The following is a 12330-nucleotide window of genomic DNA, read 5'->3' on the forward strand; positions in this document are numbered from 1 at the left end:
TTTTTTTTTAAAATACATTTTAAAGAAATATGTTCTTATCACAATAGCTGAAGCCTTCTTATTTATTAAAGGCCATACTACCAGCATTTGTGCTTAAGTTCAGCTTTTAACTTTCTTCTTCTTGAGCAGATTTGTAGTAACTGTCATTGAAACAAGTGTGGCCTTTAAGAAAGGGGCACACTGGCTAAATGTTTATAAAATATTTTGGTATTCTAGACGAATTTCATTGGCCAAGTTAAGGTGGGAGGTGAGGTTAGTCCCAGCGCGGCTGGAACTTTCTCTCAGTCTTCCTTTCTTCGCTGTCCCTTTCGGCTGGATCTGTTTCTGGGCTTCTTGCCAAGAGATAAGAACTAACAAACTCCCTGTAACAGGCCTCTCCTCTTCTTTCCCTGTCCTGCTAACCATCCTTGTCTCCTTTTCTACCTCTTTTGGGGGAGAAGGGAGGTAGGGGGGTAAAGGGGACACAGGGGGAAGCCCCCTCTGTGGGGGGTCTGGTTTCTGGTTGAGTTCATTTGCTGTATATTTCTGTTTATATTGTAAAATACCTGTATTTGTGGTGTTACATATAATCTGTTTCCTTGTAAAATATACTCTCATTTCTCCGACTGGGTTTAGCCGTGGTCTCTTTCTCAGTGGGGGAGGGAAAGCAGAGCCTTTCCTTTCAAACCACCACAAACAAGGTATGAAACCTTCAGGTTAATGCCTTAAATTTTTTAGGGCACTTAATACATTTGCAAAGCTGCTCCATCAGTTGTAACAGTTGACAAAGCTGAAACAACATGTTGTAGGGTGGTGGTAAATGGGCACTAGTCTTGCCCCAACTAGCCTACAGTACTCACAGTACTCAGTCTTATTTTAAAATAATTACACTATGCTTGTCTCTTTTATAGCTTTTAAACTGTGCTAATTTATGTCTGCTGCAGGGAAGGCTAATAATAGTCCTCAATTTGTGTAAATTAATGAAAAGACTGCTATGTTACTCATCCTGGTTTTGAGCTGCAAGCACCCACTTAAGAACAGTATCGGTCCATTAAATTCAGTACAGGAATGAGAAGACATTGTTCAGGGAGGCTGTTGTAGTCTTCCTATGTATTTTGTATCCTAGTTAAACTTGCACATAGGTCAATGTGTATCTTGTATTCTCAGCTAAACTCTTGTGCTTCTACACACAGAACCTTCCCCCCTCAGTGCTAGAAAATGTCGGTGGAAAGATCTTTACATTTGGATCTTACAGACTTGGAGTACACACAAAAGGTAGGACTTTCATCACTTGATTTTAGTGGAAGGGACCTGAAGATAATCTAGTTCCAACTACTGTCTGGGGGACACCTTCCACTAGACCATAGTTTTAATGTTTGTAATTGACTTTCAACAGAAGAAAATAAATCTCTTTGCAGGTGCAGACATAGATACTCTTTGTGTTGCTCCCAGGCACATTGAAAGATCAGATTTTTTTCAGTCTTTCTTTGACAAACTTAAACATCAGGAAGAAATAAAGAATCTAAGGGTGAGTAAGCCCTCTCCTTGTTCAACTTCTTCTGTTAAAGGCTCATATTAGTAGCAAACGTCTTATGAGCCAAAAGTCAACAAGAAATTGTTTCTGAGCACTTAAAATACTACTTTATGCACCATGAAAATGTTGAAGTCAAGCTTTCACTTAGTTTACCCAATGACTGTACATCACATAGGAATCTTTGTGGAACGGTTCTCCCCTATCCATGATTTGGGAGTGAGTCAGCTGTATCAAAAAGTAAGGTTGTCCCTGGGAATCTTGCTTTAATCTTAGATGTAGCAAGAGGCTTGGAAATAAGGTAATTTGTTTTCAGGAAGAAGGGGCAGCCTGGAAACAAAGGAAGTTGAATGTGATGTTAAAAGGCTTCTGCTGGTACCTTCACTACAGTGTTCTTCTGGGTGTACTGTAGGACCTCTAATTCATTCTCCTCTGGTCATGTTCCTTTCTGGTTCCTCTGAGACTTGTGTAATGGGTTGGGGCAAACCCCCTCCCCACCATGGGCAGAAATAACAACTCAGACAAACAGATTGCAAAAGTGATGGAAAGTTTAAATGGAAAACGGTGAGTGTGTACAGAAAGTCAGAAGCACAGTGACAAGAGAAACCCCAAAACAGACCCAGAAACATCCCATCCCCACCTGAGGGTGCACCCAAGACCCCCAGGGCTCCTCCTTGCCCCTGCCCACTGCTAGGCTAGTCTCAGCTGGCCAGATCTGAGACTGCCCATCCCCCCGTGGCCTTGGGCCTAGCCAGGCCCACGGCCAGGAGACATCTCCCCCAGTTACCAGGTGGTGGAGAGGAAGGAAAGAGGAAGTACCAGACCCTGCCATGGATTTTATAGTGGTGCAGGGAATCATGGTAGAAAATATCCAGTTTCCTGTGTCCACCCACTGGGCTGGACCTCTGGACACAGGAAGCACCTCACGTCGCAGAGGGCACCCAGCCCAAACTGCAACAACTTGGCAGAAGGAATGCACTCAGCTTGATGTACAATTAGTAGGAGCTGTGCTGTAAACATATAAAACCGCTTTTTAAAATCACTCCCAGAAACTTAGGTTGTGTACCTTCCTTGCATATATAACTGAACTCCTGAGAAGCGTTTATCTTAGCCTAGTTCTTCCTATTTCCTAGTTATTTTTTTTTGTGTTCAGAAGCCACTTGGTCTTTATACTGAGCAGTTTAGTACTGTAAATCCTGCGTTTTATTGTAGCTCAGGAAAAGTATTTAAGTAGCAAAGAAATATTTTCTCACACAGTTATCCTCTCCTTTACAGGCTGTTGAGGATGCATATGTGCCGGTTGTCAAGTTTGAGTTTGATGGCATTGAGGCAAGCATTTTGTTCTTTTCATTAAGAGACTACTTTTTTTTTCTTTCTTTTTTTTTTTCCCCCCTCCTTTCCTTGCCTTTCTTTGGAATAGGATAACTTTTCCAGGAACCTGTGGCTGTGCTATTTTTGACCACAACTCATCCTGGGAGAAGACATTGCAGTAGAATCAGAGAAACAAGCCACTTGGAAGCCTGGCAGACATGGGGGAACATCAGGAGCACCTCTTTCTAAGCCTGTGCTGTAGACCAGAGTAGCTTGCTTGAATAGCATCTCTCTAAGAGTTGTGCAGAGTGAGAATAGAGGCAGTGTATACATGATCCTGTATGGATCATGTGAGCATACTCAATGTTTTATTGCAAATCAGAAGTGAAGCTGAGGGTTGTTTAACTTGAAGAAAAGAAAGCTCAAGGGAGACCTTTGTCAATCTCTGCAATTACCTAAAAGGAGGTTGGTAGTAAGGTGGGGGTCAGTCCCTTCTCCCAGGTAACAAGCAACAGAACAAGAAAGAGCCTCAAGATGTGCCAGGGGAAGCTTAGGTTGGATGTGAGGAAAATTTTTTTTCCCCAAAAAGGGTTGTTAAGCCCTCTAACAGACTGCTTAGAGCAGTGGAGTGCTTGTTACTGGAAGGATATAAAATGTGTCTACTGCTGAGGGGCATGGTTTAGTAGTGACCGAACAGTGTTAAAGGTTGGAGTTGATGATCTTAAAGGTCTCATTGAACCAAAGCTATTCTGTGAACAGTCTGGAAAATGAAGAGTAAACAGACTCATTTTACTCCTCCCTAGACTTGTAGAAATCCTTCTATCTTGACTACATCTTATACAGTGAATGAAGACCTGCATGCTGTAGCACCTAAGCAAGTTACTGCTTGGTATCACTATCATGAAGACACTTACTCAATGACCTTGTGTAGCCTTTATCTGGTACAGACTCACAGAATAATTTTCTTGCCTCAGACTGTATTAAAACCCAGATACTTAGAATCCAAAATGCTTACTGCATAAATGGTCTCTCCTTTGCTGAAGTATAGTTGAGGTGACTGAAATTATGACCTCATTCTTTGATTAATGTTAATCTCCCTTTTAATAGAAATTCTAAGTGTAATCTTTTAAACTTAAACTCCCTCCTTTCTAGCTCTAAAAGAAATGGGTGATACAATGAAGATTTTGTAAATAAAATATGGAATTTCTAGCAATTTTCCAAAGTTTTCTGTCACATGTATCTCTTGGGAGATGTACCTATATAGGCACATAATTCTATATACAAAGTTCACCATACATTTTTAGACTTTGCTAACTGTCCCCAGCTAGCTTGCTGTTTGCAAAACTGTGCAGCATTTGAACTTATAGTTTACTATTTTCTCCTCTTAAGATTGACCTGGTGTTTGCAAGATTATCAATGCCAACTGTTTCTGACAATCTGGATCTTCAAGATGACTCATGCCTGAGTAGCCTGGATATCAGATGCATACGAAGCTTAAATGGTAAGCGTATTTACACACCTTTCAAAAGTAAGTGTTACTTAAATTGGTATAGGACATTAGACAACCCAAGTTTGTATACACAATGCAAAAATCAATCTCCTGTATATTTCACATCTGGGGAGGTGGTGTGTGATCTTAAATTTAGATGTTTCAAGGAGTTGTGTGTTTAGATAGACCAATATATGTTTCTTTGGTCAGTTTGCCACAGAAACTACTTCATAAGTAAGTAGAACACTTGATAATGTGTGATAGTTCATTTAAAAAAAAAAAAACAAAACAGAATTCTAACACCTGAAGCCTAACTTGCTCACTGTTTAATACTGACTGGTTTAATAGCTCCTGGCTGTCAAAAGAAACCTGTTAACTGTAGTCTAAAAACTGTGAAAAAGCTGTTGAGGGCACCAGGGATAATTACTAATGTTTTATGTAAGCTATCATTTTTAGGGTAACACAGAGCAAGTAATCCAAACTTATTTGCATAAACTTGGATGATAAACTGTAAGCTCTTGATCCAGTATAGCATAGAACTGATTTGTGCCTGTTTATAGCAACTTTATCACAGTATAACCAAGGTTGGAAGAGACCCCAAGGATCATCAAGTCCAACCTGTCCCAACAGACCCCACAACTAGACCATGGCACCAAGTGCCACGTCCAATCTCCCCTTGAACACCTCCAGGGATGGTGACTCCACCACCTCCCTGGGCAGCCCATTCCAATGACAAACGACTCGCTCAGTGAAGAACTTTTTCCTCACCTCGAGTCTAAACCTCCCCTGGCACAGCTTGAGACTGTGTCCCCTTGTTCTGGTGCTGGTTGCCTGGGAGAAGAGACCAACCCTCTCCTGTCTACAACCACCTTTCAGGTAGTTGTAGAGGGCAATGAGGTCACCCCGATCCTTCTCTTCTCCAGGCTAAACAATCCCAGCTCCCTCAGCCTCTCCTCACAGGGCTTGTGCTCAAGGCCTCTCACCAGCCTTGTTGCCCTTAGTACTTCAACTTTGTTTTTTTACAGGCTGCCGTGTTACTGATGAAATTTTAAATCTTGTGCCAAATAAAGAGAACTTCCGACTCACACTCCGTGCAATTAAACTCTGGGCAAAAAGTGAGTAATGTCTAATGTAGTCTTTAAACAGCACCTCATGCTAAAAAATAAAGACCATTAGAAATACTTCAGCTTTCGAAGGCTGTTTTGATGACAGTTTTAAACTTAAAAATTGGTTGGGTGTTGTTTTGATTCAAGGTTTGTCCATGTGGTAGAATTTGCATGGTTTTTAATGGGGGTAGAATGGGGACAAGAGGGAATCTGACTAGAAATTATAAAAATGACAAGTTAGGTATAAAAGCTTGATGCATAAGGAGTAAGAAAACTCTGTTTGTGCACATGGATTGATCAAGTGCTAGGAGAATGGCAGAACTTTCTTCCTAAAGGAAGCTGGAGTGAAGCTGTAGCAGTGTAGGCCATTTTGGAAAGTAGTGTGGTAATGATTTGTTTTCTCATCACTGCATAGACCAGCAGTTTGGGTTTCACTGCACTGTGAAAATAACTGACTTAGAGGCTGAAGCATAACAAGTGAAGTCAATGCTGTCAATGTGAAGGAACATAATTTGGAATTTGAAATGCTACAGGCTAATTACAATGTATCCATTGCAGGACGTGGCATTTATTCCAACATTCTGGGATTTCTTGGTGGTGTTTCCTGGGCAATGCTTGTGGCCAGAACATGTCAGCTCTACCCCAATGCTTCAGCTTCAACTCTTGTCAATAAGTTCTTCTTGATTTTTTCAAAATGGTAAGATCTATAGTTTATGACTATTTTGCACACAGAAGTAACTTTCAGAGGTATCTCCTTTTGTTTACACCAACAACATTCAGTCCTTCCCTGAACTGCATAGCAGTTTTAAATGGACAATTAATTACTGACCTCTCTTCTGTAGGGAGTGGCCAAATCCTGTCTTGCTCAAACAGCCAGAAGACAGCAACCTTAATTTGCCAGTGTGGGACCCTAGGGTATGTAGACATTGAATTCAGAAGCCTTAAACTTTCTCATGACCTGAACTGATGCTGAGCAAAATTGTTTTAACATCACAGGTGAACCTATCGGACAGATACCATGTAATGCCTATCATCACACCTGCCTATCCACAGCAGAACTCCTCTTACAACGTATCTACATCAACGCGAGCAGTAATGGTAGAGGAGTTTAAACATGGTAAAGTTCTTTCCATGTTTATTAATCAACTAAAAAGTATAATTCTTGCTCTGTGCAACTGCATTACTTGTATGGGTTATATTCTGCAACATGTTCTGCCTTTTTGGGTAGAACAGGTCTCTAGGAAATATGTCTGTTACAGTCAATAAGGTGCCAGGTTTACTCCTGCTTTTGTGTCTGTCAGTTATCATTCATAATCTTTATCTTGTAAAGTTTATATCGTGCTCTGCTAGTCTTAAAATAGTAACTGGGTTTTCAACATTAATTCTAGGGCTTGCAGTCACCAATGAAATTCTTCAAGGAAAATCCGGGTGGTCCAAGCTATTTGAACCACTGAACTTCTTTCAAAAGTACAAGTATGTATGAAATCTGTTGTCTGGACTTGAAGTGATTTATCTACTGTTTAGAGTAGTGAGTTTTAACTTGCCATCTAAATAGAAAATGGCACTGGAATCTGTTCTTCACAAACTGGAGGCAGTCATATGAATTTTGGTAAGGATAAGTATAGGGAAGGTAAAAATGTATATGTTGCCATATTTTTATTAGAAAACATCAACTGATATTTAGAGTGTATCAGAATGGAATTCTAAAAGATGTAGCCAGATTTCCTTCAGCTATTACTCTGCTGAATACAGGATATCATCTCTCTTGTCTGGATGTCGTTTTAAGGCAGTTTTGGTTTCCCTTGAAGGAATGTAATGTCCTGAACTATTATATTAATTTACATTTTCTTCCAGGCACTACATTGTGCTGACTGCTAGTGCCTCTACTAAAAAACATCACTTGCAGTGGTAAGTCATATTTCAAATGTGGATTCAAGTGGTGGAGTTGCCATCACTGGAGGTTTTTAGGAGAAGACTTGACGGGGTGCTTGGTGCCGTGGGTTAGTTGTTTGGGCGGTGTTGGATTGGTTGATGGGTTGGACGCGATGATCTTGAAGGTCTCTTCCAACCTGGTTTATTCTATGTATATGTATTCTATAATTGAAACTATTGAAACTCAAATTGTTGTGCTTTTTTTTGCTAACTTGATTAACAAAAGAAGTATAAAACTGTACAGCTAGGCAGGGAATATGGTATCAAGTTAAGCAGATGCTTCATCAGCTAAATTTAAAGCTTTCTTGTGAAGGGAAATGAACAGAAATGCTGTTATAAGAACTTAACCTATGCATCTGAGTCATACGAAGAAACAAAGAGGCCTAGCGTGCATGTGCCTGAGGGTCAGATGTTCCACGTCATCTGGAGAAGCAAATGCTTGGAGTCAGAGAAAACTGGTGACCAAGCACAGCTCAGTTAGGAAGATGTTCCTTGTTGCAGAGACTAAAGCAAATAGGAATTGCTCAATGTAACCAGATATGTAATGGACACTGGAGAGCTAGATGTTTTACTGATTTAGAGCAGTGGTCTCCAAACGTTTTTGATCATGCACTCATCTCAGCAAAAAGTTTTAAACACGTATTTGAAATATGTATATTGTTATTTAAATGTAACTACTCTATGATGGACACTGTTAAAAATGAGTAAATATCTCTTGTTCTTACTAGGATTGGCCTGGTTGAATCAAAAATTCGTGTGCTGGTTGCCAATTTAGAAAGGAATGAATTTATCACCATTGCACATGTGAAGCCACAGGCTTTCCCTGGAAAGCAAGAAGTCCATAAACAGTGAGTTTCATTACTTCTACAAAACAGGTTGGCCAAATTAGTGGTGTCTGTTTATACTAGTTCACTACAGGCAAAGTTCTGAGCATGTCAGATCTTTTTAAAGGGAGAACTCAAAGTACTTCTCTCTGAAGAACTTAAGACTCAATTCTTTAACTGCTGTGTATAACTAAACCATTTGGTTTAGTCCGTTCTTGAGAGCAAATACCAGTAGCCAAATAAATGGCATCTGTGCCTAAATGATTTATGAACCTCTCTTTTTTAGGAGTGAATGTGTGTCAATGTGGTTCCTTGGAATAGTATTTAAGAAAGTGGAAAATGCAGAAAGGGTTAACATCGATTTAACATCCGTTATACAGTCATTCACAGATACAGGTAAGCAGCCTATATTTTGCTCTAGTCTTGTGGAGTTTCATTTTGTGTTCTAGTGGAAGTTGATTTGCAAAGTGACTTGTACTCCCTTCTGGTATTAGATATTTCTATAGAGAGCAACATGTAGATTAGCTTTAAAAATATATTATTTTGACAAGTCTATCTTGAAACAAAAGTGCATACTACTGTCATATAGCGTATGTGAAATAACAGTTCTGTGGATGATAGTAAAAACACCCCCAAAGGAACTGGATTTTATGTGGTGAAGCCAGGAGATGTCCATTTATTTGATGTAGTAGCAGCACTTGTCAAATACAGTTGTCAGTTGCTGAACTTTGAAAGTGGGAATTAGCTGTATCAGGCTCTAAAAAGAGTTGGTAGTGCCTGTTGACAGTATTTTTCCAAAATAACAGTTTGTGTATGAAGTGATCTCAGAACTTTGCAAATCAGTGACTTGTCATGTTGCAATTACATGCAGTCTTGTGTCTAAACCTTCGTGATCATCTTCTGTTATTACTTTTGAGAGATATAGAAATCAAGTAGTAGTGCAAATGTTGTTAGATGATTCTGGAATAAAGAGGGTTTTGGGTAGTCAATTGAAAACACAGATCTTTTCCATAATGTGTTTATTACTTCTGAATTTGACTCTTAAGCCTTTCAGCAGTGGATGTGTTCTGTCAGGCTCATGCCTAGCTATCAGAAGTGAGTTGTATGAATAGCAAACAACAGCTGTAACTGAGCACATAAATGCATATTTGAACTTAGAGCTCTTATATATCTGGTCTGTACTAGGTGTGAACTGGGCATCTTAATTCACATACATCCTCTTGAGGCTGTATGTGGAATGCTTGAGTAGCATTTCATGCTCAGGCTAGAAACTTCTTGCTCTCTTTGGGCTGGACACACTTAAAGGCTTGCTGTTTCTGAAGAAGCTGTATGTAACTCTGACAAGCACTTAATGCAACCATCCCCACTAAACTACAACATTAAAGTTCCTCTTAGTTTATAGACAAGCCAACAATCTCAACATGTTAAAGGAAGACATGAAGATTGAGGCAGCTCATGTGAAGAGAAAGCATCTCCACTATTTTTTGCCTGCAGAAACCTTACAGAAAAGAAAGAAGGTATAATAAAAATTTGACTCCTATGGCAATTTTTTTTTTCTTTAATAATTTCTTGAACACTTCATTATTTTTGTTTCAGCAAAGCGTGCCAGATACTAGTCAAAATGTTGGTGGGCATCACTGCCAAAGGACATCTTCAGATAAAAGCCATTTGGACAGTTCTAGAGGCATGGACTCAAGAACATCAAATAATTCCTCTCTATTAAATAAGACATCTAAACTGGACACCTCTACAGCAGAGATGGGAAGGTTAGCACCATAACTGCTAAGAAGCTGCTGCTTTTAACTGACTTGTAATGTGACTGCAATCTGAAATTTCTTGTTTGAATCTGTGTACCGTAAGCGTGTGGAAAGGCTCCAATCACTTCAGCAATAAGGCTGGTGTCTCCTCTGGGCACATGGGGAAAGATGGGTTAAAGAAATCCTTGAAAAACTCAATGTTCATGAACACATAGGAATGAAGAAGAATTTTATACTAGAGAAATTATTTGGACTTTACTCTATATCTTCTTAGGTTAGTGTGTAATTTGAAGATGGAGTAGTTTATGTGTAGATAACTGTTTTTCCTAACAAAAAGCATGGCTAATGCCAGGCAGTATTCACTTCTAGTGAAGTGCTATTCTCGATCACAGAAACACTAGAGCTGCTGCTGTCTTAGTGGACCTGTATGTCAACTTGGGCAGCAAAAACATCTGTCACTTCCTGGGATTTCTGTCTATGAGCTACTAGAGCAGGAGAGGAATATATAATCTAGAAGTAATAGCTCAATGCTACCAAATGTGTAATGCCTGCTGTGTTCAGACCCCTTGGTCCTGTAGGAATAAAATGAAGAAAATTTAAAAAAAAATAATAATCACATGAACATTCATTAAAAGCAGCACAGAGTGCTGGATATACTAAGCTGGAAAACAGTACCAGTACATAGAGACTGTCTAAAGAAAATGCTGAAGTTTAAATTTGTGGTCTGAAGTTAAACAGAATGAAGATCTCATGCTAGATTGCCTGTGAGTGTGTTTAGTTGGCAATGAGCAAAGATAGATGTTTGTCTTGCATGAACTTTCTGGGAATTAAATGTACAATGTTGCAAACAGGTTAACTCAAGAATCTGATGTTTACAGAAATGCTCTATATCAGAGATCCAACAGTGCTAACCACGGAGAGAAGATGCCTCAGGTTTCTGTGCCATCAGTGTCTATGGGACTGTCCTTTCCTGCTACTGATACAAGTATGTATTGAAGCAGTGGGTGGAATACAGCCTTCAGTTTCATGGATGATCTCTAAAAGCTTCATGTCTCCTACAGAAATGGAGGCTACAGTTGCAGTAAGAACATTGGGACCTCCCATTGTGTTTGCCATTCCAGGGCATAATGTAGCTTCTCAATTCAGAGCACATTCTGTCCAAGGACAGCATGAATTAAGTGGGACTTCAAGTACAGACCCTAGGAAGGCTGCACCTAAGCGACCTTATTCACCAGCCTCTGAAGGACGTTATTTACCTGCATTGGAAGAATGCCCCAAAAAACGAGTAGACAGAGAAAAGGTAAGGAAGGGGAGCTAGGCCCATAAGGGTTTGAAGTATTACTGATTATGGATTAATTATTTACAGAATATTACACTGAATCACAGAATGCTAGGGAAGGGACCTTGAAAGACCATCTAGTCCAATCTGACTGATGTAGATTGCATGAATTAACTGAGAAGAAACATACATGAACAACCCCAATGGATTCAGGAATCTAAATTTCAGCATGATGGTAGTTTTGCTAGGATGTAGTTATGAGAAATTGTCTTGAATATGATGTATAGCTATTTTCTTCAAGATAGTGACAGTTTCTGATCTGCTGCAAGGGACTCTAAATACTGCTGTACATGCCTACCACTGCATTGAGTAATTGCTGAGTGAACTGACTCATTTGGAAGCAGTTCTTAAAAAAATTCAGATAAGCTCTCAAAATGAGGAGAATATGAATCTTATGACTGTAAAAGTGTGAGTTCATCTTGTTCTGGCAGATAGTGTTTGAATGCCTATTTGATAGTTCTGCTGCTTTAAAATCAGCCTGCTTAGTAGGTCATCCACTGCTGAAATGACAGTGTGGAGCTGCTTGTGAAATTTTGGTTTTGTGAAAGCTTTAGATTAATGCTGATTTGAGGCAAAGGTTAAGAAAAGCTAGGGAAAACATCAATTTTGATGCCTGTGAAGAGTCTATTTACAGAGCTGTTATTGAATATTTCAAGGTTTGGGTAGTACGACTGTCTGTGAGGATTGAGATCCCTGTGTGGAAATCATAGACTTCTGTAAATGTTTGAAGAATGGCCACTAATATGTGTAATGTGTTGACTGGAAGCTGTACTCAAATATTTCATAATTTTAGTAGAGCACTTATCCTGTGTATTCTGTTCCAGTTAACTGGACAGGATTCAGCATTTGGAGTTGGTGGCCGTCCAGAAGATGTTGGAAGCATATCTACAGAAAATGTAATTTTGACATGATTTTTCCTTAGTGAGCTAGCTGAAAAGCTGAATGGATTGTTCTAGTGCCTAGGCTACTTCACAAACATTCCACACATTTATTGACATAAATTTCCTGTAACAACCCGTTAAATGTTACTTCCAGATGATTTGATGGTATCTAGCTTTTTGC

At 39.5% G+C, this 12330-nt stretch overlaps 1 protein-coding gene across 1 annotated transcript in view; it reads left to right on the forward strand.

Moving 5' to 3' along the window:
- The window catches only part of PAPOLG (poly(A) polymerase gamma), a 35583-nt gene that overhangs the window by 555 nt on the left and 22698 nt on the right, over positions 1-12330 (forward strand). The window contains exons 4-20 of the mRNA XM_054180177.1: positions 1173-1254; positions 1398-1507; positions 2786-2839; positions 4211-4322; positions 5336-5425; positions 5975-6113; positions 6259-6331; positions 6413-6533; positions 6805-6889; positions 7271-7324; positions 8077-8196; positions 8459-8568; positions 9568-9689; positions 9769-9938; positions 10808-10914; positions 10991-11229; positions 12093-12164. Of these exons, the coding sequence (XP_054036152.1) occupies positions 1173-1254; positions 1398-1507; positions 2786-2839; positions 4211-4322; positions 5336-5425; positions 5975-6113; positions 6259-6331; positions 6413-6533; positions 6805-6889; positions 7271-7324; positions 8077-8196; positions 8459-8568; positions 9568-9689; positions 9769-9938; positions 10808-10914; positions 10991-11229; positions 12093-12164 (1860 nt within the window). The remainder of the gene's footprint in view (positions 1-1172; positions 1255-1397; positions 1508-2785; positions 2840-4210; positions 4323-5335; positions 5426-5974; positions 6114-6258; positions 6332-6412; positions 6534-6804; positions 6890-7270; positions 7325-8076; positions 8197-8458; positions 8569-9567; positions 9690-9768; positions 9939-10807; positions 10915-10990; positions 11230-12092; positions 12165-12330) is intronic.

Source organism: Dryobates pubescens, chromosome 3, assembly GCF_014839835.1.
Source record: "Dryobates pubescens isolate bDryPub1 chromosome 3, bDryPub1.pri, whole genome shotgun sequence".
NCBI classification, from domain to species: Eukaryota; Metazoa; Chordata; class Aves; order Piciformes; family Picidae; genus Dryobates; species Dryobates pubescens.